Source organism: Harpia harpyja, chromosome 2 (assembly GCF_026419915.1).
Source record: "Harpia harpyja isolate bHarHar1 chromosome 2, bHarHar1 primary haplotype, whole genome shotgun sequence".
NCBI lineage: Eukaryota > Metazoa > Chordata > Aves > Accipitriformes > Accipitridae > Harpia > Harpia harpyja.
The window spans coordinates 18753591-18780615 of NC_068941.1; the positions used below are offsets into that span (position 1 = coordinate 18753591).

Below are 27025 nucleotides of genomic sequence, written 5' to 3' on the forward strand. Positions count from 1 at the left end.
TTTTACTGTATAGCTATCCAATTCAAGAAATACTGATCAATAATACTAAACCCAAATCATACAGACATATTACAAATACATGTCTATTCATGTGGATTTTATGAGATCGCAGTGCACGAGCTGGAAATATTTCTTTGCACACCCACTAAGTTACAGAAACAATTATCCATTTGCTGCTAACTAACACACACACAATTATATGGGATGCAAGGTGATATGGGAGAATATTTAGTGACAGATTTTGGTGCACATGTAGATGGCAATTGTGCACATATAGGTACTGCCTGTTCAAAACATATTATTCATGTAAGTAATTTTAAATTGGAAAACACCAAATTACCTTGAGGGTAAAAACAAATCTTCTAGAGAACTTTTCTGCTTCCAGGGCTTAAAGTCAATCAGAATTGTCTCAAAACATCATATCAGAATGGCTGTGTCCTCTGAATGCTACTGATCCTACTGTCTGATTCTACTTAAGAGCCCCAGGAACTATGGAACAGATGGTATTTTAAAGGGCAAGCCAGACCCACACCTTAAAAAAATTATACATAAATGGTTGAACTTCGACTAATTTTAAATATTAGAACTGCACTCTTTCAGATGAAAATAGAGAAATGAACATGCTGGAAGGATCAAGAAGGAATTTTAGAACAATTTTAGCACTACTACAAGAAGCTCCTCACAGGGCAAGTAAGAGTTCTGGAATTTCATGGGAGCAAGGAAACCTGTGTGCAGATGGAGCTGTTACCTTAACACTGCTCATCTGCAGCTGACAATGAGTGGAGACAAAAGAAATCCCAGCTACAACAGTCTTCCATTTTCCCTGCTGTTTCTGGCACAACACTATATATTATCATTCCTTCCTGTAAACTTCTACTGACCTTCAGTGTGCTTAAGTGTAGCTGCACTGAGGGAGTAGTTTCAGCAAGTTGCCAGACTCTCCATAGCTACCCAAGGAGAGGTGCATTCAAGCAAAAGAATTAGATTTTTTTTTTTCTGGGCTGCAACAGACAACAGTAAATGACCACAATAGTCTCTTCTGCCTTTTAAGATCTTTTGTATACCTCCTCACCTCCAAATCTGTAGAAGTTTGGGAATACAAATACAGCTGCTTCTCTCATCTTCAGTAACTTACTTTCCATGCAGTATATAAAAAAGGAATTGTATTCTAACACTTCCATTATAATTTTCAGTGTCTAGCAATGGCATTCTCTTCAAGGAAAATAATCTGATTACTAGCACCAGGAGTGTGGCACTAATACACAGCTGCAAAGTACAGCTGTTAGCAGGCTTTTTTTTTTTTTTTAATTACTCAACATCATTCCTTTTGCTTTGATTCAAGCAATAAAAATTAATAAGTACAGGTTTCAGACTTCAAAATATAGAAGAACGTATGCTGCCTTATAAACCGTACACATGGGTGTGCCCATGTGTATTCCAGACACAGTCACCACATGCTTTAAGCAAGAGACACTGACACTCACAAAGCTGAAAAAAAAGTTTTAGATTTTAGCTAAAAAAAAAAAAAAAAAAAAAAAATCTACTTCATAAATTCTATGATAATTCCTATATTTAAAGGTCATGTTAGATCTTGGTCCCCTCTGTTACAAGCTTGCTTAAGGATTCAGAGTGTTCGTGATGCACCACAGCCAAAGACTTCTGCTGTGCTCCATAAGTATTCAGCAAGAAAAAAGGCAACAGTACAGGGGCTGGAGAAATTGCTGCTTCACATTAAAAAATCTGAACCTTGGAAGAAAACTTTGGCTTTGAACAACTCGCTATTCTAGCCTCAGACTAGTTCCGAACAGAATTTATTTTAGATAGTGATCTTCAACAGTCAACTGAAATTATTGCAACTTTTCCAGCCAAAATAAAAAAAGAAACAGTATTTCTGGTGAGGAAAAAAGGTCCCTTCTCCTGACAGCTGTGTCAATCTGAAGCACACACACAAAAGAAGCGCTGGATATTGTCCAGAAATGCGATGTAATGAAACACCAAACCCAGAATGTACTTTGCCTCTGTCCTCTGGTCAGTTGCCATGACCTTCTGATTCAAAAAAATCCTTAAAATAGCTCAAGAACAACAAACCAAAACATCAAAGTATCTTAACATAATTGCTTTATAGCTATGCATTGCTGCATTATTTGTAATGTAATGTTTACTACTATGTATGTCTTCCCTTTCAACAGTGCAACCGAACAATGTTACAGTTGCAAGATTTGTTTTAAGAGCTTCCATTTCCAGGCCTTCTTCAAGGTATGAAAGTACAGCTTGGCAGTCACATACAGATTCGTATTTACCACATACTGGAAAGCAAATTAAGATATTTGAAGCATAAACATTGGTCATGTTTCTTTATTTACATTCTGAAATTCCAACATTTTCCCTTATTTGTGTAGTAATATGGTATTTTCTCTGAATATTTAGGTGGAAATGCAACTGTGTTCAAACAGAAATATTTGCCATTAACCATCAATGTTCCTTTGTGTTCTTCTTTCAAAAGATTATTTAAATGTTAATATAAGTAAAATGAATACAACTGGCAGAAAGAATACATGAGACAGTTGAAAATCAAGATTAAATATTGTAGTAAATAAACTATGTGGAAAACATGGAGTATTTAGCACATTATTAAATCAGGTAAATTTGTCAGAGAAGTGTCTTAAAAATTAATGTGCTTCCAACTTCTCTCGAGTAATAGGGCACTTGCTTTTAAAAAGTACACAAGTAAGTCCTTTTTAGTAGCTAAACTGACAAGCATTTCTTAAAAAGTTAAATATAGCTACACACGTGAATAAAATATTCATCAGCAAGTGGCCTTATAGTATATTTCCTCAGATCTAAAAAATAACATATTTTTAAAAACATCTGTAATCATGCATTAATTTCATCAGAATAACAACGTACATTAAGCAACCTCACACATGGGTAGAAATGTGTCATATGGAAGGAAACCGTCAATACATTTTACTCCTTAACATTCACATTATCACACCATTTCAATTAACTCTATGCTTTGGGGTTACCTTTGTATATAACATCCTTTATCACCATATTCAGATACAGATGAAATAAAATAAACTAGAAAAATTGCACAAAAATTGTTCTTAAGGTGTATTTCAAGCAGACCTCAAGCACTATGGTAAAAATCATAGTTTAGTTGCCTCATTTGCATGACTGTAGAAGTTTGCCTAGATGTTTGCCTTTTTTTACTTTAAAATCAAATATTTAAGGTTTAAAGTAGGAATTTACAGCACATGAACTGATAAACGTAGGTCAGGCATAGTGAGAACTAGCCACCATAAATACATCTTAGCCAGAAGGTCAGTGTGTTATTAGTCCCAATTATGCTGAAGTGTAAGAAGCCTTCGTGTTGCAGACAATTATTCACTGCTGAATGAGCACACACCACTGAGCTGAACACTGACTTCCATCACAGACAAAGGCTTACACAATAATGATCTATTCTGCCAAATTCTATAAGGATTTACTTATTGAAAGCTTTCTTGGTTTCAGATCACTGATTCCTCTGTTTCAATACAAAGATATAAAATATCTATAAATATCTCCTAAATTTTGAGTACATTTTCCTAAGTTTTTTTTTTTAAGTTGGCAAGTCTGCAATTAATTTTAAATATATTTCAAGTTACAAATTTTCCTTGGGTGCGAGTCAAATATTCCTAATACAACATGGGCCAGGCCAAACTGATTACCTCACTATAATTTAAAAATACTTACATGAGCTCTAATTCCTCTTGACATACAGGAATTTATGCAGATTTAATTCTTAGCATTCCATTTTTTAGCACTGAACAGCAACACAGGTGACAGTTTGTCTGTTTCCCTATGGGATAATGGTTTTAATTCAAAACCAAAAGAAGTTAGTCTTGTTCCAGGCTACCAGAATGATGCCCACTGCAGGGCTCCTATGCAATGAGCAAAAGACCTATAAAGAGGATCAGAGACTTATTTTTACCTCTACTTTGAGAGCCAGGAAAGCAGCCTGCCATGTCAGTGTCATTCTATGGGCTCTGCTGTCTGTAGATAATACCCATTCTCTTATGTCCCCCCTGAAATACCCAAGGAGAAAAGAAGAATAAAAGACTCTCAAAACCATGAGAGATCGGAGCAGGGGGGGAAGAGATGATAGAAAGAATACAATCAATTTTGTAAGAGAACTTTAAAATCAGCTTGGCAGGGAGAAGACTTCAAATGGTTTGCCTCTTCAGCCCCTGCATAATACAAATTGTTGGTGTGCCAAAAGAGCTGAGCTTCTCATCACAGCATATATGCCTTGATCTACAGATCCACCATTCTCATATTCTGTCTTCACCTGTACCTGGTAGACTTAATCTTGTCAACAAGTTTATTCTTTTTACATCTGAGGCCCAAATCAATGAACTCTAAAATATAAAAAAAAGGGCTTTGATTAAATTTAACCAAAATACCACAACCAACCATTACAAAGGCATATGCACGCCACTGACTGACAAATGCATAAACAGGCTGAGCCAAACTAAGCAGCTTATAGATGATGTTTCAAAAAGATAAACAAGCTTATTAACATATCTGTTCTGTAAGTTACAGCATAGCTGCATATTTAAGCTCTATGGTACATGACCATGATTTAAGAGCCTATATTCCTCTGAACCCTCAGCATCAGCTTCCTATGACATGATTATTGAGTGTTTCCACAAAGAGCAGTAGAAGCCAGGAGAGACCAACGTTTTATTTAAAATTGCACAGTAAAAATGGCAAGTGATAGGTTATGGGTTTTATTAGACTAACTGAAGAAAAATGTCATCTCTTTTTTTATCCTAAGCTTTGGTTATTTTTATTTCTGTTTTATTTAAATTTGCTTGCATTAGCCCCCCCTCTTTTTCTACAAGATTACTACTAAATAAGAAAACTGCTGATTTAGGACACACTGAAATTGGAACATTAATTCATGTCCCTACGGATCTTGGGAAAAAGCCAATGCAAGTTCTGAACTTTATCATGATAAACCCCTGGCACCCACTAATCACAAGATTGTATCTTCACATAAGATAAGGGGAAGATTTTTGGCATGGGAATGAACACACACACCTAGCTGTTTGCAAAGGCTTGCAACCTGGCAGCCTTTCAGTAAGGTTTCACTCACATAGCTGTTACTGTATACTCTCCAGCTATGGCTGGGAAGTTGATAATCCTTAAGATATGAGGAGAGTTTTGATTTCTGACACAGCATTCCTGAGATAAATGCAGGATCAGAGAGATGCTTTGAAATTCCCAGAGATACCCCACTGGTAAACTGCTACATGGGAACAACTTTTAACAAAGTGTCTTTTAAAAAGAAAAAAAAAGTTAACTCACAGAACTTGTGTTTGCCCTCAAACAATATATTAAATGCAAAACAGACACAGAAAATAAGAGAGCATCCCAAAGCCTGTTTTTCCAAACTTTCCCAATATACCTTAGTATTTTTGTCTACCCCAGAGGTAAGAGCTACTATTTCCAACTCTATTACAGTTTCTTGTATACAGGTTTTTCTTTTGCTGGTACAATTCCTTCCCACTGTTGTCACTAGGTGTCATTTCAGAGCATAAACTTGTATTTTAAGCAGAGTTGTACTATATAAAGATACAGTCACCTTCAAGTGGTCATGAAACTTCCTTGTCTATATAATTTTAAATATAAATTAATATAAGATATAAATATAAATTTGAACTATAAATGTTCGTATATACAGTTATTCTGATTTATTAGCTAGTTAGCAACATGCCTTATCATAGATCAACATATTTACCATAGATGCAAGATTATGCATGGCACTACCTGATGATAATTGACTAGAGGTAAGACTTCTCCATCATTAAGTACACTGTCTACCTGACATACCCACAAAAGCAAGGAAATGAAAAATTAAGCCACCTAGAAACACAGAGCTGCTGACATACTGAGGTCACATGCAACTGCTGAAGGACAAAATATTTTATACTAGTTCATGACCTTTTCCTGACATATTTAGCCCCACCCACTAAACATGAAAAGTCACAGGAAACTAATACCCGCAAGTTATTACTGTGAAGCAGTGCAGATAGCTACATAAACCCCTACAAAACCCCTTGCCCTCTGCTCTTCCATTCACAAGCATGGTGCGGTCTACTGCTGCAGTACATGCAGCCCTTTCACTCCTCTGTGTATATTCCTTCATCAGACTAGCTTTCTTTCAGTATCTGATACCGTAATTATGTCTCACAGTTAAGTGAGAGAATGTTGAGAGTTGTGGTTACAAATGGCTGGCAATTCAGAGTTGGGAAAAGGAGAGAGGAGTCCAGCTGGGACAGTACGGCACTGGAAAAGTAAAAGGGCAAAACAGCAAGTAGTTCAACTTTTCAGTGACTTGCTTTACAAGACACACTGCAACTATACAGAGAAAAAAACACAGAACTGCAAATGACTGAAGGGCTGCTGCCAATGCCCGGTGTTTCATTAGTGTACATGTTACCAAATTAAATCTCACTGTTTCCTCTGATAAGGTTTTGTAGGTATAACCTACCTATGCCAGATATCAGGACTGCAGGTGCCCGATTACTTCCTGTCTAGTTAACCTGCTTTATACCAATTCAAATCAGATTTGCACAGGCAGCACAAACCTTCAGTTTTAGCAATAGCTAAAAAATAATTCCTAAATGCCGCATGCACTTCTGTCCCGGTTCTCCAGACAAATGTTATTTTGTGGTTCAAATCTCTACCACTCGGCAATGAACAATAAGAATTTCCTGAGGAAAAACATTAGTCACAGACTAAAACATTATGCTATTTCACATCAACTGCCCACTTGCAGAGCAATAAGGAAGTGCTAAAAGCACTTGGGCAGCAGCACGGAGAGGCGTGACAAGTTCTAATTCAGTGTCCCTCTTCTACCAATTTTCCCCTTCTGCCTCCATCCTCCTACTGCTCCCAAAACAAGTCCTCCTGTTTAGCATCACAAGCAGAACACTGTATTTACTTTGAGACAAGAGCAGGGGGGCCAAATGCTAGCATACACCATCTGTGTCTAATCTAGCCAGACAACCACCCCCACTAGTGATATGGCAACCTGAGTTGAGAAGGCATGCTGTGACAGCTGCATCCATACCCCTGGCAGAGCTGCACTCCTTTCTTGAGTCATCTAAGTTTGCTAGTTTGAGCAAGGCAGCCATAGACAGCAAAGACATCAGAGCCAGAGGAAGTTCAGGTAGAAGCAGATGATCAGATACTGGTATGGTAACAAGGGATCCCCTTGTACCAGATAGATTGCAGGATTTCTGAGTACGACTAAGGCTTTTTTAGAGGCAGGAATTCAAATGCTATGGGATTCTTTCCTTCTTTGATTTCTTTGTTGGTTTGGGGAATCCTGGAGAGGTAAGGAGCTAATGAGACTGAGATGTAGGGGACACCAAAATTATAATCAGGAAAGAGGGACTTCAATCTAAAAGGAAAAGAAAGAGAAACAAAGCAGGAACGCTCCATTTTAAATCCACCACGGCATTTGAGTATCAAGAAAGGCAGATATCTATTAAAATGAAACAAAATTTAAAAAGCTATTACAACAATAAAGCAAATCTAACAGCTTAGGGATATACCTACTGAATGAAGCCTGAAAGATTTAAAGTAGGCCTTAAGCACCAGAAGGCAGAACACATGCATTTTCATAAATGAATATGGGAGTATTCTATAGGTAGAAGGACACCTAGATGATTACTCCATTGTTTTCAATCCATTTGTAACTATTATTAAACCAGTATTCTTTTGCAGGTGTAACAGTAACTAGATACAGCTTTGTGATCAGTACACAAGCTAATCTACACATCGTTACTTTAAGTTATTTAATGTCCATTTTATTTCCTGAGTCCTTTAAAACTAGCTAAATATGCATAGTACAGAAGCACTCATCTGCAAGTTCTGCACTTAGGAAGAGGTGAACAGGAAAGACAAACAGCTTACACTCATAATCTTTTCTTTTAGTCTTGCAGTCATTTCTAGGCAATTTATTGGCCCTCTTACCATATTGCTTCTGAGCTGTAACATGTATGGAGACAGGAAAGTTAACTCTTATAAAGAGGTGCTGGCTTCGAGACCTTCAAGTGTAACCCAATCACAAGTCATTTTTCATTTCCACAGTCCTTTGTAGCATAACATAGCATCCCATGAGTTGCAGAGCATACCTTCATGACGAACCTATGTGATGTCAGCGGACTTTGTAATCAAAGATTCTACTTGTTAATCAAAGCATCTTGATTATATTAAGTACTAGATGACACTGTACATCAGATCTGGTGAACTGAAGTGTAAATTTTTTCTGTTCCTCACAGATATCTTAAGGAAAATGAAATAGCCCAAATATTTTGGAAGTTACATTACCTGTCAAAGGAATGGAACTGTACAGGCTGCTCAGCAGCTCCATCGCCAAGAACTCCAAGGAAGGTTGGTGGCAGAAGAGCAGTATCCACTGCAGTCCCATCAGCTGGTGTGCTCACCAAGCTTCTCAGGATGTCCTTTACGTTGACATTTTTTGCAGGTGGCACAGAAGCTGCAGGCTTACTATCCTCTGTTCCTGTCTCACTTCTGCCCTCCTGAGACTTATTTACTTCTAATGAGAGTGTGCATAGTACTTCACTGATTGCATCTGGACCTGCACTGACATTCAGAGGTCCTGCTTCAGTAACACTACCAGAACTGTTTGTTTGCCCTGAAGCTGGTTCCTCCCCGAGACCAGAATCCCTTCTTTGTACAGATACTGTACTTTCTGAATCTTCAGTGGAGGCTGAAGGACCAAAAGCAGCAGATGGGTTTTCCAGATCTGTTCATACCAAAAACAGAAAACACATTTTAAGTTCATTATTAACAGAATTGCATTTACCACATTGCTCCTAAAGAAGTAACACCAATAGGTGACAAGTGAAATAACACAGCTGTAAGTATTTCCTCTTGCCTACTTAGAGATTTAATATTAAGTATTTAATAGGAAACTTAGAACAGAAAAATTTCCTTCTAATTTCTGAGAAGCCTGAAAAGTTATAACATCCAAAAATTGAGACAAGGAAATAGAAGGTATTGGCTCAACAGTCAAAGAATGAAAATTAATCGATTGCCCTAAAGAAGAATAGGAGAAAGAAATCTTACAGTGGAAACAAAAAGCTGCCAGTCTATGCTTATGCATACTTAACCTTATGCAAAATAGTAATGTTTCTGCAACAAGCTTTGTGAATACTTAGCTACTTCAGTGAGACTAACCACCTCTACACAGCAAAATCAACCTATAGATTAGGTTCTTCTCAGATCAGAAAGAGATACACAAAAATACTGAGGCAAATTGAATACTATATTGTTTATTTATGTGGTTACAGTGCACATATTTCTATACAATTTCACATGGACTTCTACAGAATTTTGAGATGCATAAGCCACATTATTTCATTTGACCAAATGATTAACAGTTCACCTGTAGCAGGAGTTTCATTATTTTCATTCTCTGACTCCTTGAATGACTGACTGTGGTTTGGTGGTCGTCTTTCATTCTGGGGTTCCAGTATATCTCTGTATTTTGAAACCATGAGCACAGATATAAAATATACAACAGCCAAAGCCAAAAACTGAGCCTGTTTACTATCCTCCTGTAAAAAAAGGACACACACACAGATTTTTCCATTACAATTTCAGCAGCGTGTTTATTTTTCTGTAAAGTATGCCCAGTGCTACCATAAACAGACCAAGAGTAAGCTGATATGTCAACAATGGAAGAACAATATTCTCTAGTCAGAGTTTGTCTCACCTATAAAGCTAGGGAATACAGCAACTGTTTTCAGATGGCACTAATCCTTTCATTTTTCATTTATAAATATGACAACTCTGACTAAAGATTGTGTGTTTTGACTACATGCTTCAAATTAGTGCAGGGACTAGATCCCCTTTATTTATTTACAGGTGTTTCCTCTATTACGTTTCCTCAAATGCACCAAGATATTAACAGCATTTGCTGTGAAGTACAATCAGGCAAGCGTACTCAACAAAACTGTAAAAGCATTTCTAAACTATTATATATTAATGAAGGAAGTGGAAGAAATCCCAGAACCAGTGTTAAGGTTTTATTTCATGATCAGATTGTTCAGATAGATGTACTGTACTATGTACAATTTAAACAAGAATTGGCAAATATGCATTTGCATTACAGCTGTAACTTTATGAAGAGATTTTAAGAAAATCTTAAAAACAAAACTTAATATGAATTATGCCAGGTACCTCCCCAGAGTACTCAGTCACTCCTAGTGAAACAGAGGAAAGAGCCACATTCCAGATCTGACTAGACGTTATGATTTAGCCTAAGCCTGTCCCCTTTGGCTGTTGAAGGAAGAAAAGCTTTGTACACTTTGGGATCACAGGAGAACTGAATATTTGGATCCTTCACTGATCAATCAGTAAGAGCAAGTGTGTTTGGGGTTTTTTTCCCCTCATTTACATAAGGGCTCAGGCAGCATTCAAATTTTCCCTCTAAGCAGTTCAAGAAAGTAAGTTAAAACTATAAAGCTCATTTTATCATGCCTATAGTGCCTATTGAAGCCCCACATTCCATGAAGAGTTCTTTATTAAGCTATATCGGGAGAAGTTTAAGAGAAGGTTTCTATTAAGAACTAGATAACATCGATGGATCCTATCTGTTACGCTGAAGAAAAACCCTATAATCCCCTTGGTTCAACCCAAATCCTTAACTTTCATAGAACAAGACAGAAACAGTAAGCTAATAACAGGTTAGCATCAGGCAAGCAGTATGAGATTGATGAAAGTCCCCTACAATGGTAAGGATTATAAAGAATTTTCTTGCTAGACGAATTTTTGCAAAACAGTTTCCAACTGTACTTAATAAAGTGAATTAGCAGTGATCCAGTGAATTAGCACCACCCCTTCCTTAATTTTTCTGCTATGTTTGTAGAACTCCTTAAAATAAAGTTCATATACTACTGAAAGTACTACTGGTGATCGTTGAGTGGAATCCATCTGAGTTACTCCTATACTGGTTCAAATCGTGCCAATCACAATTCTGTGTGCTGAACAAAATGTAAGAAACTGCATGCAAATTGAACATAAAATATTTAGATGCAAGTATAAGCAGCTCAGATAAAAACTGTTCCAAAACAGATCTTTTAAAGTCTAATTTTTTTCCACAGCTCAACACAGTAGCCAAAAAGCAGAGTTATTGCATCATTTCATATTTATTCGTGAAACAGAAAACCTGGTGGATTAGATACGCAAAAAAAGCAGAGGTTGTGTGTGTATACTGGTTTTTTTAAAAGAAAAAATGACTACACAAAATTCGCTTTATTTAGAATATTGCATCATTAAGATTATTTCAGTTGCCACCAGTATGGAAGATTCACTTCCTATTACTCTTTTGCACACTGACACTGAAGTAGGGGTTGAAAGAAGCTTGTTTCAATCAATAGTTGCTGTAAAGATAAAAACCAAAGATCCTTCACTATTCTGGATAGAACAAAAGTCACTATGTAAATCATTATACTTGCTAAATAGTCCAATTATTGTAAAATAAGTTCTGGTGTCCAAGCTTGTGGCCACCAATGACTCACAGGCATCATAGCTGCTGTATTTGCTTACAGAGACGGTTTTTTTAAGCAATCAATCTTAATTTCCTCAATATCAGCTATAAAGTTGCTGACATAGGGAAAAGATATTTTTAGTCAATTCAAGACTCAAAAACATATGCATATTTACAGCACATGCACACAAATTGGTTCCTCTGAGGGGAAGTAAAGGAATTAGAGATGACCTCTAATTTTTAATTAGCTAGAAAGATACTCATTTTTCAAAAAGTATACATAAACATCTTTATGATACATACTATACATAAACAGTTTGTCCATGTACACCATGTGAAAGTATGTATTTGTACTAAACACAACATATTTCATATACAATAGGCAGAATTCCAAAGAATCAGCTCTTAGGAACACACTGAAGAGCCTGACTGGCAGGCAGCAATTTTAACCTCTCCCTCTTTCCAATCCCAAACACTACAACAGCTGCAGAGTATTACAAGTTCCTAATTGCTGCAAGCAGTGTTCAGTTTTTGTAAATTCAATTTAGCCAAACTGCGTAACACATAGCAAGTGTTCAGCAAACAGATACACGCAGAAATCCAGCTACAAAGAAAACAACAGTATCTGTAACTTACTATATCTCTGAACACTACTGCTCGAAGTCGATTAATATCCATATCCTGCAGAAGTCTGTCATGGTCTCGTATTGGAGAAATGCCACCAGTCACAATGTCCACTGGACTCTATTTAAAAAAAAAAACAAAAAACCAAAACAACCAAACCAATTGTTTCAAATTCTGTTTTTAAAAGCATTCTACCAAGAATCATTAAGCGTGTACAATCACCCACTGTACATCATATTGTCATAACTAGAGCACAAAGATCAGATATGCATTTCATATTTAAGGGAATAAAAAAAAATCTGGCAAATTCTCGTGACGGATTAATTTCAGTGTGGGAGGTTAAATATCTAAGTGTTAAATTCACATCTTGGAAAAACTACTTCAGGAATTCCAGTGTTCACACCCTTCAGCTCTATTAAAGTTTCAGTGGTGCAGGTATAAATTTAAAAACTTATCCTGCCATACAGAGTAATAATTACTGGCTCTTGTGTCCCTGAATGTGGTCTTATACTTGCCTTTGCTGCAGACTTTCCTGTTCCTGTAAAGCCCTGCACTGGTTTTTGGTTCTTCACAATGTCTCCAATAGGCTTCATCTGTGCATGCTGCTGACACTCCAAGCAATTTCTTACTGCTACCGCACATACTTGAAGGGAAAAGAAATGTGAGGAATTACTCTGGGAAATAGTATTGTCTGTATCCCTTACAGAGATGTGTAATACATTTCTGTTTATCACTTCAACTAAAAAGTTGAAGCACATCAGTAAAATGATATTTTCCTTCCATAAATTTTAAATAGTCACCAAACCAATGCTCAAAATTCTTTAATAATTTATAATTAATAATTAATACTAAACTATTAGAACATTTATGCTATATCTAATGGATACTTCAAAGTGAGTAAGTTAGCATCCTTCATTGAAAATTTACCATACATGCAACCATAGCGCGGGGAGAGTGAAGACAGCTAAATTTCACAGACTAGCAAGGTAGAAAGACAAGTGATACACTAGTGAAACAAATGGCAACGTTTGCTTCACAATGCTCTGTTACTCTTGGACTAATGTTCTGAAGTTACACGATTTATTTTCTTAGCTTCACAATTATACCTATTTCATCTTCTAATATTATTTTCAAAGGTAAAAAGAACTACCCCACCTCTATACCTGTTTGCATCCCATAAATCTTGTTCTACCTGCACAAAGTTTTAATTGCCTAGAAAGGGAGAGGAAGGCTAGTTACTGTTGGGGCTCTGAGCTGCTCTGGCACTCATGCAAATTAAACTTTTCATTACAAAAAGTCTTACAGCATGGAATTAGCATGAATACTCTCCTCCTGTATTAACTGAACCCAGTTATGATCTTGTATATTCTCATTTCCAGAAGAGTCATTACTTTTTTAGGTAATGACCACTTTCAACCCAATTTGATACATACTATAATATTGGGTACAACTACTGCCCAATTTGAACCCTACTCTTTAGAAATTTACATCTCTAGTTTTCTTCATACTTTCATCTACTGACCTCAAGATTTAAACCTCTTTTCTACATATTGTAGAGGTTCATGTTTTTGTACAGAGTACAAGATTTCTTTTTCTTAAAGCCACCACATTCTCAGTCTTGACTGTTTGGGGAACTTTGTCAAAAGAAATATCTTCATGGATAAAATGAAAATTTGCATCCACAACAGTCAGGCTACCAAACTTAATAATTTATTTTATTTAAACTTTTTAAAGAGGAAAAGAACCCCATATATATGCATTGAAGAATACAGTAATAGTAAAATAGTAAAAGATCCCAATGCCGCTTTGACTAAATTTAATCTTGATTTAACAAAAAAAGGAGAGGGGGAAAAAAAAAAAGTAACAATTGCTAACTATTTAGTAACAGCAAGCTCCTATGCTCATTAAGTGTTTTTATTTGCTTACCCAGACGAAGACATTGTCGCAGAATTCCTCCAGATGACATATTTTTCTCAGACTCAATTTCAGTGAAACCAAGAGAGCTTGCAAAAATTAGCACATCCACAAGGCTGATTAATCTCTGGAGGAACGTTAAAGATGCTTCTACTGGAAGTCCTTGAGTTGGCTCAATATTCTCCAATTCATGCTACACAGAGAAAAATTGAAAGCAACATTTACTTCTTCACAAAGGTGATATTCCTACAACTTCAATGAAAAAGTAGTATCCTGGAAGTCCATTTTCAGTCACATGCAAAAGTAGTAATTAGTCACATTCTAGTTACAATTATTAGTATTGGGATTTAATCCCATTCCAGACCACTGTGGGACAATGAAGCCAAGCAACTTCTTTTTATGTCCTCAGGCAAAGAGGGCAGGCACCCAGTTTATCTTAGGGAAAGCAGAGAGGTAGCAAAGGGAGGAAAGAGATGCTTGTGGAAATATCCCACATGCATTCTTGTTTCCCAAAAGTACAGATATAATAGTTAATACACTGCATAAAGAAAGGCATCCTCCCACAAGAGATAAATTTTCAAATAAAAATGAAATTTCTTACAGTAGCAGATGTAGCAGCAGAAAGCAATGGCAATATACCACCACAAGCCATGATCATGTTGTCCATCACTTGAGAGATGAGATGAATTGTGTTGTGCACAAATATGACATTGTCACTGCTATTCACAAAGTCCATCACAGTTTTTGTAGAATGGCTGTCCAAAAAAACCATTCAGAATACAGCTTTATTTTTGTGGTATTTTAGCATCTTTATGCTTTCATAAAACTGAAACAAGAGAGTTAGCAATGGGGCAGCAAGTAACACATGACTGTAAGGGTCAACTGATGTACCTTAATCTAAACCTAAAACTACCTTTCCTTTCTGTTCTTAAACCTCTCCAGATCACACTTAGCTAAAAACATCAAGATGTGTGTTAATCATCATTTGGATAAAGACACAGTGACTTTTGCTATAGCAAGTAATCATAGACCAGCCTATAATATATCAGGCAATACAATAGTTTCCTGGAAGTGTGACCTAGATCTTGAATCTTTGGAAAAATAAAGCAAATACTAAGGGCTTCTCAGAGAAATTAAAAATCAACAAAACACAAAAACTTAAATCCTGTTAAACACGGAAATAGATTTTCAAAACAGAACCTAAACTAAAAATACATTTTAGCTATATCCAATGATGTCTTGAGAGGTTAATTTAATCACATCCTAAAAATTAGTCAGACAAAAATTCACTGCAGTTTAAATTGGTTTTAATCACTTAAGTACTCTATTTCTTCATCCTTACATTCCTTTTTATCAGGTCAGTACAGCTATACAGTTCAATTTAAATTTGACTTTCACTACTACAAGCTAGTAATAGGCAGCACTCTTATTTAAGTTATTAAATCTTAATGCAGAATTACCACTGTTTTCAAAGTTTCCTTTTTTTACTAAATTCAACTTGATGATTACATTCCAGATACCTGTTACAAGTTAATTTTTAAAGGCATAGAACACCTCTGTTCACAGAACCCTATCAAAGCAGCAACATAGTGTGTGTAAATGCAGACATAATAAATATTATTTGGGATAGATTTTTTTTTTTCCTCCATATTCAGATACTAATAAAAGATGCAGGCCCTGACATACATTAGGAACATGAAAATCATGGTCCAATAAAAATCAACAGCAAGACCGCCATTGACTTAAATGTAGCCAGGATTTCAGTCAAAATATATGTGCAGGCCCTCAACCAAAGCACATTTATGTCTGTAAAGAGCCTTAAAAAAAAATCTGAGACTATTTATGTATAGGTCACAAAATAAGTAAAGCTATTGAATAATGAGTAAAATATCAGATGTGCAAAATTCAAAGTCAAAGAGTGACTCTGATGCAGTTTCAACAAAATCTCAAGTTAATTATAATTGAAATGCCAGTCTAGATCATTCCACATAAGGCATAGAAAATTACCTTCTCCACATCTGTATATCTGTTTCTATGGAAAAGAGTAAGTCTGTGAGCAAGCGCTGATGCATCAGTGACCACTTAAACTCAGGAATACGGAACACAGTTGACCTAGAGTCTCTTCTCTGCCCATCTGATGAAGCAGCTAGCTCTTGTCCTGAAGAATCTTGCTGCCTTGAGGGCTGAATACACAGTTTGCAGACAAAAGAAACCCCACATTCTAGTTATTAGTTTCCATGGTATACACTGAAATGCATTTAATAGACTTAGATTTTAGATATTCAGCAAGTTTAGACTGTGTACAATGTTACAAATAAAGCTAAAACTATTACACAAATGCTATTTACTGGATATACCAAACCTACAAACTAGTCTACAGCTGCACTACCACACCTGTAAGTCCAGGCATACACAAGCAGCAACCCAACCTTACCACAGGGGGAGTATATGTTGCTGTAGACAGTGGTTTTCCTCCTTTAAGGAAGAATGGTGCAGAATGAAGAGCATCCATTAGCAGGTATCTCTGCAGAAGGGAAGTACTCAGATACGTGACTATTTAACCATGAAAAGCTGAGTTAGAAACTAGAGACTAGAGACTGCAGCATGCAACAGAAACCCAGTTTTAAATTACACTTGCACAAAAAAGGTAGGCTGATGTGATGGAGTGACAATCATATCAAATTTTATAGTTTATATATATATATATATATATATATATATCAGGTACCTGCAGAGTAACTAGTGTAAAAAATATTTTCACAAGTTCCATCAGGATATCAAAGAAACTTAGTGTTATTTTTTTCTGCACAAGCAATGTTTGCTTCTCAATAATTATGAGTTGAGATTATAGGAGACCAGATTGAAAAGAGTAAAAGGAAGGTTGAGTAAAGAAGCAGAAGAAATTGTAAATAAAATCCTCTCAGAATATATAAGTTTCTTTCAATTCTTCAAAATGATGATTTGGATGAGGGGATTGAGTGCACCCTCAGCAAGTTTGCAGACGACACCAAGTTGGGAGGCAGGGTTGATCTGCTTGAGGGTAGGGAGGCTCTACAGAGAGATCTGGACAGGCTGGATCGATGGGCTAAGGCCAGTTGTATGAGGTTTAACACGGCCAAGTGCCGGGTCCTGCACTTGGGTCACAACAACCCCATGCAGCGCTACAGGCCTGGGGAAGAGTGGCTGGAAAGCTGCCTGGAGGAAAAAGACCTGGGCGTGCTGGTTGACAGCCAGCTGAATATGAGCCAGCAGTGTGCCCAGGTGGCCAAGAAGGCCAACGGCATCCTGGCCTGTATCAGGAACAGTGTGGCCAGCAGGAACAGGGAGGTGGTTGTTCCCCTGTACTCGGCACTGGTGAGGCCGCACCTCGAGTGCTGTGTTCAGTTTTGGGCCCCTCACTACAGGAAAGACATTGAGCTACTTGAGTGTGTCCAGAGAAGGGCAACCAAGTTGGTGAGGGGCCTTGAGCACAAGTCTTATGAGGAGCGGCTGAGGGATCTGGGGTTGTTCAGTCTAGAAAAGAGGAGGCTGAGGGGAGACCTTATGGCTCTCTACAACTACCTGAAAGGGGGTTGTAGTGAGGTGGGTGTTGGTCTCTTCTGTCAGGTATCTGGAGACAGGACAAGAGGAAATGGCCTCAAGTTGAGGCAAGGGAGATTTAGGTTAGATATTAGGAAAAATTTTTTTACTGAGAGGGTTGTCAAACATTGGAATGGGCTGCCCAGGGAAGTGGTTGAGTCACCATCCCTGGAGGTATTCAAAAAGCGACTGGATAGGGTACTCCAGGGCATGGTTTAGGGGGCATGGTTAATGGTTGGACTTGATGATCTTGAAGGTCTTTTCCAACCGAAATGATTCTATGATTCTATGATTCTATGAAAATTAAGAAGTATCAACACAGACAAAGTGTCCATCTAGCCAAATACTCAGTCTCCATCAGCATCCGTAAGTGCATGTACAAAGAATAAAACCTTAGAGACTTCTCAGTACACAAATTAGTAAGAATTATGGCTATTTTAATCAGGGGTTGAAAGTATTCTTTAGATAACTCACAAAATCCACACACATTAAAATCCCCAAAATGTGTATAGGCACACTTTTTCAAAAATCTCACAAAATAAGAACTTCCTTTTATTTTTAAGCTAGACAGATGAAGGATAGGTAGAATTTACCTCAGGTATGGATCTAGGGGGCAGAGGTGCTTCCAGACATGTGTTAGCTTTCAGTTCCAGTCTTTCTGTATCTGATGCAACACTAGAAACATCAAGCTTGGCGATTCTTTTGTCAGAGGGTCCAGCAGGCTCTGGCACATGTGCATTTGCATTTTCTTCAGCTGTTTTGCTTTCACTAAAAAGAATCTTTTCTTCCTCCAGCTTCTTTTTCCCTTTCGAATCCGGTTGAGTTGCTACTTCTTGAACCATGGAACTCACTGTCTCCGGTAAAGAAGTCAGTTCTTGTTTTTTCCCATCCACACCTTCAGTATCTTCGGATTTTAAAAGCACAGATTCAGGTTGCTTCTCTATTGCTTTTTCCTGCTTTGTCACTTTGCTTTCATTAGAGCTACATTCCTTGTTCAACTCTGCATACTCTTCTGAAGGTAAAGGCATACTACCTTCCTCTTTCAAATCAACAAAGTCATCCTCATCTTCCATGTCTACTGTTGATTTTTCCAGTCTTTCTGGACTTTCACGAGTTTCTCGTTCCAAAGTAGTTTGCATTGCTAAAGAAGCAGCAGTGACAGCTACTGTTTCTTCCACAAGCTCGTCAGCTTTGCTCAAAGAATCTTCAATTGCTTCAGCTATTCCAGTACTAATTTCTGAAACACTGGTCTTTATTGTTTCCGGTTCTGGAGAAAATTCTGCACAAGGCACTGCTTTTAAATCCTGTGTAGTCTCCCTGCCTTCCCCCTCTAACTCCTCCCTATGATTAGACACTGAATGAGTTTGTTGGTCACCATCCGATGAGGCATTTGTCTCTTTTTTTTCAGTACTGCACTCAATATCATCAATAATGCAGGAAGGAGCAGTAGCATCTTCTTTTAACTCCAAACATTGTTGCTTTCTCTTGATTTCAGCTTCTTTGCTAATTCCAGAGATTGTTCTAATTGGAGTTGAAGCCCGTATTCCACTCCCTTCACCTCCTTTCCCTTGGTACTCCCTGTACATTTGAGAAAGACTCTCTTTGTGCATTTCAAAAGTTACCTAGAAGAACAGAATTGAAAGTACATTAAAAATTATACATTAATGACTGTTTTATCTGAAAAAAAAAAAAAATCATTTCTCAAATCACACAGTTATACTACAAATTTATATTGGATACTGTTCTCATGATACAAAATAATTTCACATTGGAGATCACTTCAACTGAGAGCAAGTCTTTCTTAAGTGTACCTGTTATTCCTGGCCAAAAGAAAGAAAAGAAAAAAAAAAGTAACACCAGAATCAAAAAAATCCTGGACTGATCCTAAAGATAGGAAATTAAGTGTTTACTAGAAGTACTCAGAGTTTTAAAGACTACTTCTAGTAAAAGAAGTGAAAATGTTTAAAGTTTAATACTTACAGTTAACACTTGCATTATTTCCTAGGTTAATTACAGTGATCTGTAATTAGAGTTATCTGTCCTACTTGCATTCATGTAATTGTATAGGATACAGAAAAATGCGACAGCATAACATCCAGAGAGTTACTGAATTTGAGATAGCTAACAATCTCAATTTTTTTGTAAGGGCGGACACTGTGACAACTAGCAGGGACACTTAACTATAGTTGAGCTTTCACATCATTTTAGCACCTTGAGTATGTTCAACAATCCACAAAGATAAACAAACTTTCGAGAAGTTTACATTAAAAAAAAAAATACAATCTCACAAAGTCAGAGCAGAGAGAAGCATGTAACGAAGCTAAAACCCTTGGGATCTCCAAATGATACCTAAAATTCTTCAGAGGACTTTTCCTCTGGTGAATGCTGTTTACCAAGTCTAAAAGGCACATGAGAACAGCTACACAATCTGATTAAAGCGAGAAGATCTTCCTATAGATGAGCTGAAAAAAATTATTGTTGTTTTTAGGTATATATAAAAATTCCAGATAGAAAAATTCTTTATATACATACTGATAAAACTAACTTGCCCAAATAAATAGCTGTGTGTTGAAAGAAAATCTTACTAGACTAACTGAAGTTTTTATTATGCTGTCATTCAATTTAGTTTATCCATACCTTTCTATTTAGGGTTTAGATTTATCTTCTACAACAGAAGTGTTTGTTATCTGTAAGCTTAGTTCTCAAATTTTCCCAACATATAGGCTGCAGCTGAGGGTTTTATTTTTTTTAAACCATTTTCCTTATCACAAACATCTTCCATAGACAAAGCAGAGCAGTACATTTTACTAAACATATGAATACATATTTTCTTATTCTCTTACATACTAAACTCATTCATTTGGATCTCATCTAAAAATTCCACGTACATGGTAGTCAAAGTGACGATTAGTCAGTAGGAATATTTTCTCTTAGGATGATACATGTAAGTCAAAAACTAACTTGACAGGTTAAAAAGGTACTAGAAATTATAGTTAACAAATCAGGAGGAGCAAAGAAAGAACAAAGGTAAAAAGGAATATTCTTGGTAGGTTGTGTTGTCAACATTAGCTTTTTAACATACTATTTTCTCCATCAATCAAATATAAAGTATTGTAGGAACAGTGTACTATTCTAACACGACCTGAAGCATGTTATTTGTTCAAGTTGATTTAATTGAAACTTGAGTCTCTAGCAATAGAAATGGGATATCTTCCTCCTCCTGTTTAAAAAAAAGTCTTCCTGTACTAGTTTTAAACCAGTTATGTACAAACAAAAAAGTGTGAATGATTACAAATAACTGAAAGTTCATCCATCTGTCACAATGGATCTATAAAATATTTGACTATAGGTTATTGCTGAAGGGGCGGGGGGGGGAACATTATTATTTTAGAAATACTTCCTTCCAGAACTGTATCACAGTCAGGTTGTCAAAAGCAACCCAAAATATATCATGCTAATAAGCTCTCCCTTGCACTTTTATTTGTTTTCAAAAACATGATTAGGCAAAGCTGCTACTTTTGCTCAAATCATTACTTTTGTGAAGAAGGAATTGTGACAGCTTGACCTTATGTCCAGCTAGCTTTCCCTCTTCTCTCTCTCCCTGTTGCTTCCTCCATTTCCAAAACTACTAAAAAGTTTTATTCCAACAAGTACTAGAGAGACATTCAACAAATAAAAATACTGTTGGTTTATTTTAGCAAAACTTACCATATGTACTTCCCAGAAAGTACACAAACCCCACAATAGGTATACATGTTACCTACACAATGCAAGTATAGCTGTAACAAATCTGTGATAACATAGCTACCTTTATCCATTTCTGTCCTCAGTATCAGACTTGTTATTGCAACATTCACTTTAAAAAATACATGGGAAAAATGACTCCTCAAAAGTATTTGTAGGCTTTAGCTACACTGCATACTTAGTCTTTTAACACTGTTAAGCTACATCCAAGTATGAGACCTGGATTCTACTCTGCTTATGCACTGCTTCCAAGACTTTGAACAAGTCTCAGGTCTAGCCTCAAAATCTTATTTCACTAGTTTCCTTGAACAAAGGCAAAGCAAAATAAAGATGAAGATAACAATGGCACTGCTGCGGCCATTTCTCCCCAGTACAAATGGGGATAGGCATGATGATGCTAAGATGATCACAAGATAGTGGCTGGAGAGACCTGTTACAAAACATGATTTCCTTCAGTGCTCAAACTTGAGTGCAATGGAGAGTAGTACATGACTCACAGAATCTGTTCAGTAACACTAACAATTCAATCTTAATGGAACGAATCATAGAGATATTTTGCAGGGCTGGCAGTTACTAAATCCACCTTGCAAAAAGAGCACATTCACAGTGTTGCAAGAGTTTCATCAAGCAACACTTGATGCTTACACCAGTCCTTACAAAACACAACAAGCTTTAACAGCAATATAAAGTTCTAAGTTCTGGCAGCCCTATCTATGCAAGTGCTTTGATAAATTACCAACCTGGTTAAAGTAAATTGCAAGCATCAAAGAATATAACTTTAAACGTGTTCTAAAAGCATATCATCAGTTCTGTTACAGCTGCCTTCCCCTAGCACTTCAAGGAATCACTGAGGTTAAGGCCAGAAAGTAACATCAGATCATCTAGGTCAGCCCTCAATTTTAAGCCACTTTCCTACACTTTAAGCCCAGTAACATGGATTGGATGACAGCATCCAGAAAGTGGTCCAGCCTTGGTTTTAGAAACCAAGAGATGAAATGTCCCCTGGATCATTTGTTCCAAATCTACTCTATCATCTAAAAAAAAAAAAAAAAAAAAAAAAAAAAGTATCATTCTTCATTTTGAAAGTCTAGATTCAATTCAATTTCTAGTCGCTAATTATGTCTGTATTTCCAAGTTATTAAAAATACCTTGATGAGGAAGAAATACCATGTTTTCAAAGGTTTTTTTTTTCTTTAACATATTATAACAATGTTTTTAAAAGCCCAAAAGATGGAGAAGTAACAGGACCATCTAAAAAGAATGAGCTTTCATTCTGAAGGACTAGAATCCTTCCTGTGACCCCCTTCTGCAACCTTTCCAGTGCTTCCAAAAATTTTTAATACTGTGAACATCCATATTTTCATGCATCATTCCAGTCTAAGTCTCACTAAACTCATATGCAGGAGTAAAAGCAACCTACCTCATAGCTTCTCACTCTCCACTCCATGAACACATTCTACAGTGCTGGCAACTACTTTTGGAGAAATGGTCATTTAGTTATATCTCAGTTTGTATAACCTGTGAAGTACTGGTTTTCTGTAATGCTGATTTCTTCCTAGTGTGCTACCAAGCCAATCCCCTTTATGAAAAAAGCCAATTGCAGCTTCAGATTTTCTCTTACCAACCAAACTGATCATCTTGTTAACAGCATTAAATCAACCTTCCCTGAAAATAAGTCAAAATCCGCTGTCCGTAAGCCCAGGGTTGTGAGCTTGCTTTCGCTCTCCTCCCTCCCCTCAGGATCCTCAACTCCACAATCTCATGGTCACTGCAGCCAAGGCTGCCTTTGACCTTCTCATTCCCAACAAGCCCCTTGTTGTTGGTAAGTATGAGGGTCCAGCAAAACACCTCTCCTCATTGGCTCCTCTATCACTTGGAAGAGGAAGAAATTGTCAATGAACTCAAGGAACCTCCTGGATTGCTTATGTCCTGCTGTGTTGTCCCTCCAGCATACATCAGGCCCATGAGGGCCAGGGCCTGCAAACGTGCAGCTGTTCCTATCTATCTGTAGAGGACCTCATCTGCTTGTTCCTCCTGGTCAGGCAGCCTTTAGCAGATGCCCACTATCATAGAATCATAGAATCATTTCGGTTGGAAAAGACCTTCAAGATCATCAAGTCCAACCATCAACCATGCCCCCTAAACCACGTTCTCGAGTGCCTTGTCTACGTGCTTTTTGAATACCTCCAGGGATGGTGACTCCACCACTTCCCTGGGCAGCCTGTTCCAATGTCTGACAGCCCTTTCAGTAAAGAAATTTTTCCTAATATCCAATCTAAACCTCCCCTGTCGCAACTTGAGGCCATTTCCTCTCATCCTATCTCCAGCCACCTGGCAGAAGAGACCAGCACCCACCTCACTACAACCCCCCTTCAGGTAGTTGTAGAGAGCGATAAGGTCTCCCCTCAGCCTCCTTTTCTCCAGACTAAACAGTCCCAGATCCCTCAGCCACTCCTCATAAGACTTGTGCTCCAGGCCCCTCACCAACTTGGTTGCCCTTCTCTGGACATGCTCCAGCACCTCAATGTCTTTCCTGTAGTGAGGGGCCCAAAACTGAACACAGTACTCAAGGTGCAGCCTCACCAGTGCCGAATACAGGGGACAATCACCTCCCTGCTCCTGCTGGCCACACTATTTCTGATACAGGCCAGGATGCCATTGGCCTTCTTGGCCACCTGGGCACACTGCTGGCTCATATGCAGCCGGCTGTCAACCAGCACGCCCAGGTCTTTTTCCTCCAGGCAGCTTTCCAGCCACTCTTCCCCAGGCCTGTAGCGCTGCATGGGGTTGTTGTGACCCAAGTGCAGGACCCGGCACTTGGCCTTGTTGAACCTCATACAATTGGCCTCAGCCCATCGATCCAGCCTGTCCAGATCTCTCTGTAGAGCCTTCCTACCCTCGAGCAGATCAACCCTGCCTCCCAACTTGGTGTCATCTGCAAACTTACTGAGGGTGCACTTGATCCCCTCATCCAGATCATTGATAAAGATATTAAACAGAACCGGCCCCAACACCGAGCCCTGGGGAACACCACTTGTGACCTGCCGCCAACTGGATTTAACTCCATAAATATAATGTCACTTTCACCTGTCCTCTCTTTAATCCTAATCCAGAGACTCTCAGTTGGCTCCTTATTCAACCCCAGGCAGAGTTCCACGCTCTCCAACTGTTCTCTCACATAAAGGGCAACTCCCATTCCTCATCTTCCCAGTCTGTATTTCCTTAAGAGCTGATGTCCCTTCATTGCATCACTCCAGTCATGGAAGCCATCCCACCACATCTCTGTGATCCTAACAAGATCCTTATGTGCATGTCATACTTCATATTACATTACTGAAAGCTCCAAATTTTCTGGCCCCTCATTAGCAACTTCACTGACTCATTAACAAACATGCCACAGCCAAGATTTCAGTTAATTCTTAATAGCTTAAGTTCTTATTGCCTTTCCAACAATGGAATCCGCCTGCCTTAAGCTCTTTCCTTCACATCATAACTTCTCATTTAATTTTAAAGACACTAAAATTTCAGTGCTGGAATAAAACTTCATCTATATCTAAGACTCTCTATTTTTTATAATCCAAACAATCACAAAACCAAATTCTATCTCAAAAGTAGCCACTGTTTCAGCAAAGCCCCCCCCCCCTATTTATTAGCAATATATACTTATCTTATTCATTTGTTATTCAAACTCTTCCCATGCTACTTTCTGTCTTTTGTCTCTTCGGAGAGTTTCCTGTTACATGCTTTGGTTTTTCCTAATAACCCATATGTGCTACCTTGAAGTCAGATAGGCACCATAGGTATTTGCATTAATTTTGAATGTTATCATGTGAATCATGAATTACAAACTGAGCAGGTTTGTTTTTCCAACTAAGACTGTTGAAAGTTACAAGCATGAGTTCTACTGATGGTATAGGTTAGAGATGCAAACAATTTTGCAACAAGTTGATCTTTGCCCAGCTATGGTCAACAGTTAAAATGACAATGCAGGCTAAAGGGATGTAATATAATTTTCATGTCTCATCTGAAATAGGGAATAGACAGTGGTTTGGAAGCCATTACAGAGCAACACAGTGTCAATACAGACAAAGATGGGCAATGTGAACTTATGGGCAAATAAATCCAAGCACAATCTGATGAGAATCCACATTGATTTAAGAACAATGCAAGAAACTGCAAGGAGACAGAGACTGGTAAAGAAAAATAGACAGTACAGAACCACAGGAGAACATCACTCACAAAAAAAACCCGCAAAATCCACTTAAAAAGGATAGCAATTTCTACTTCCACCATAAATATCAGAAAGAATTCATGTCACTTAATACATTAACAGTATTTAACACATTAAATACTGTGCTTTAAATAATATTCAAATTAAAATAGCAATGCACAAAATTACACAGACTACCTAAACCAGTATTTTTCAAACATGCATTTAGAGTTTGGGGTTTTCTTATTTATATAAAAAAGAAAACAAATTTAAGAAATACTGCTTTGTAAAATCCAACTTTTCAACAAGCCTGTATAAACAGTTCTGCTCACTATATTAATTTGTAATTTGGTTTGACAGGAAACCAAGAAATAGTGGTACTATGATGGAGGGACTGGACAATTCTTCCGCCACATTTCTGTTGCATGACATGGCATTTATGAAGCACACAAGGTTCACAAAGCCAAACAATACACCCTACAAAGAAAATACCCAAGGTTAACATAAGCAGTATCAACAAAAATGCAAAATTAAGTAGAAAGTATGATTAATAAATACAAGTAGACAGAGACAGTATATAGAGGTATTAAAGATTAAACATTAGGATCTGCAAGCATGCAACAATTTACAAGACAACTGTTAGCTTGAGGAACCTTAAATGTACTTAAGTCATTTTTTATTTTCCTTAAGGCATTTGCAACTGTAAAGCTGATAATACAAAATTAATTACTAGAAATTGTTCTAAATTAGTGAGCTAAAAGGCCAATCATTAATCTTCACCATCATTTGATGGTTAATCCATAGCCGTTTGCAATGCTTGGAATGCATCTCTACGCACTACTAGTTAAAGACACTTGTGCGCTAATAACTGCAACATTTGCCTCTGCCATTAATTTTAACTTAATTTGACATCCAACATTTACTAATTGCCAAGGAGAAAAATGAGCATACAGCAATGAAAAAGGTTAAGATGATTGACATTTGCATTAAAGAACATCGGGAAAATATTTTAACTATACGTTAAGATTTTGTCCTGTTTTTTCCTTATCAGGTGGGCAATTTTATAGGGAGAGGAAGGGAATGTCTGCCAGACAGGTCAGACAATTATATAGTACTGCTGTTTCCTTACAGTCTGCTCAGTGCAAACTAGCTCCTGTGCTGCTGACACCATCAGTAAACTCTTCATAATTCCAGAAAGTGTTACAACTTTTAAAATCTTAACAAGGACTTTATTGACCTGTTTTTCCACTTCTCCTCCAGCGACACTAACTGTTCAAAAGTAGAAACTAATTTCCAAACAAAAACAGGTCTGTTTAGAGGAGAGGCACCAATATCTGAAGATATCAAACCTAATTTTCAATTCAGTGAAGTGAAAGATA

General features: G+C 37.4%; 1 protein-coding gene across 4 annotated transcripts in view; it reads right to left on the reverse strand.

The window, feature by feature from the left end:
* LRBA (LPS responsive beige-like anchor protein) overlaps positions 1–27025 on the reverse strand; it is a 435866-nt gene that overhangs the window by 327062 nt on the left and 81779 nt on the right. For 3 of the 4 annotated variants that reach the window (XM_052772239.1, XM_052772249.1, XM_052772231.1), the window contains exons 23-31: positions 18286–19314; positions 16548–16637; positions 16121–16296; positions 14715–14868; positions 14126–14306; positions 12715–12842; positions 12212–12319; positions 9470–9641; positions 8389–8827 (exon numbers count right to left, since the gene is read on the reverse strand). In XM_052772239.1, the coding sequence (XP_052628199.1) occupies positions 8389–8827; positions 9470–9641; positions 12212–12319; positions 12715–12842; positions 14126–14306; positions 14715–14868; positions 16121–16296; positions 16548–16637; positions 18286–19314 (2477 nt within the window). The remainder of the gene's footprint in view (positions 1–8388; positions 8828–9469; positions 9642–12211; positions 12320–12714; positions 12843–14125; positions 14307–14714; positions 14869–16120; positions 16297–16547; positions 16638–18285; positions 19315–27025) is intronic. The other variant, XM_052772257.1, reaches the window with a different exon arrangement.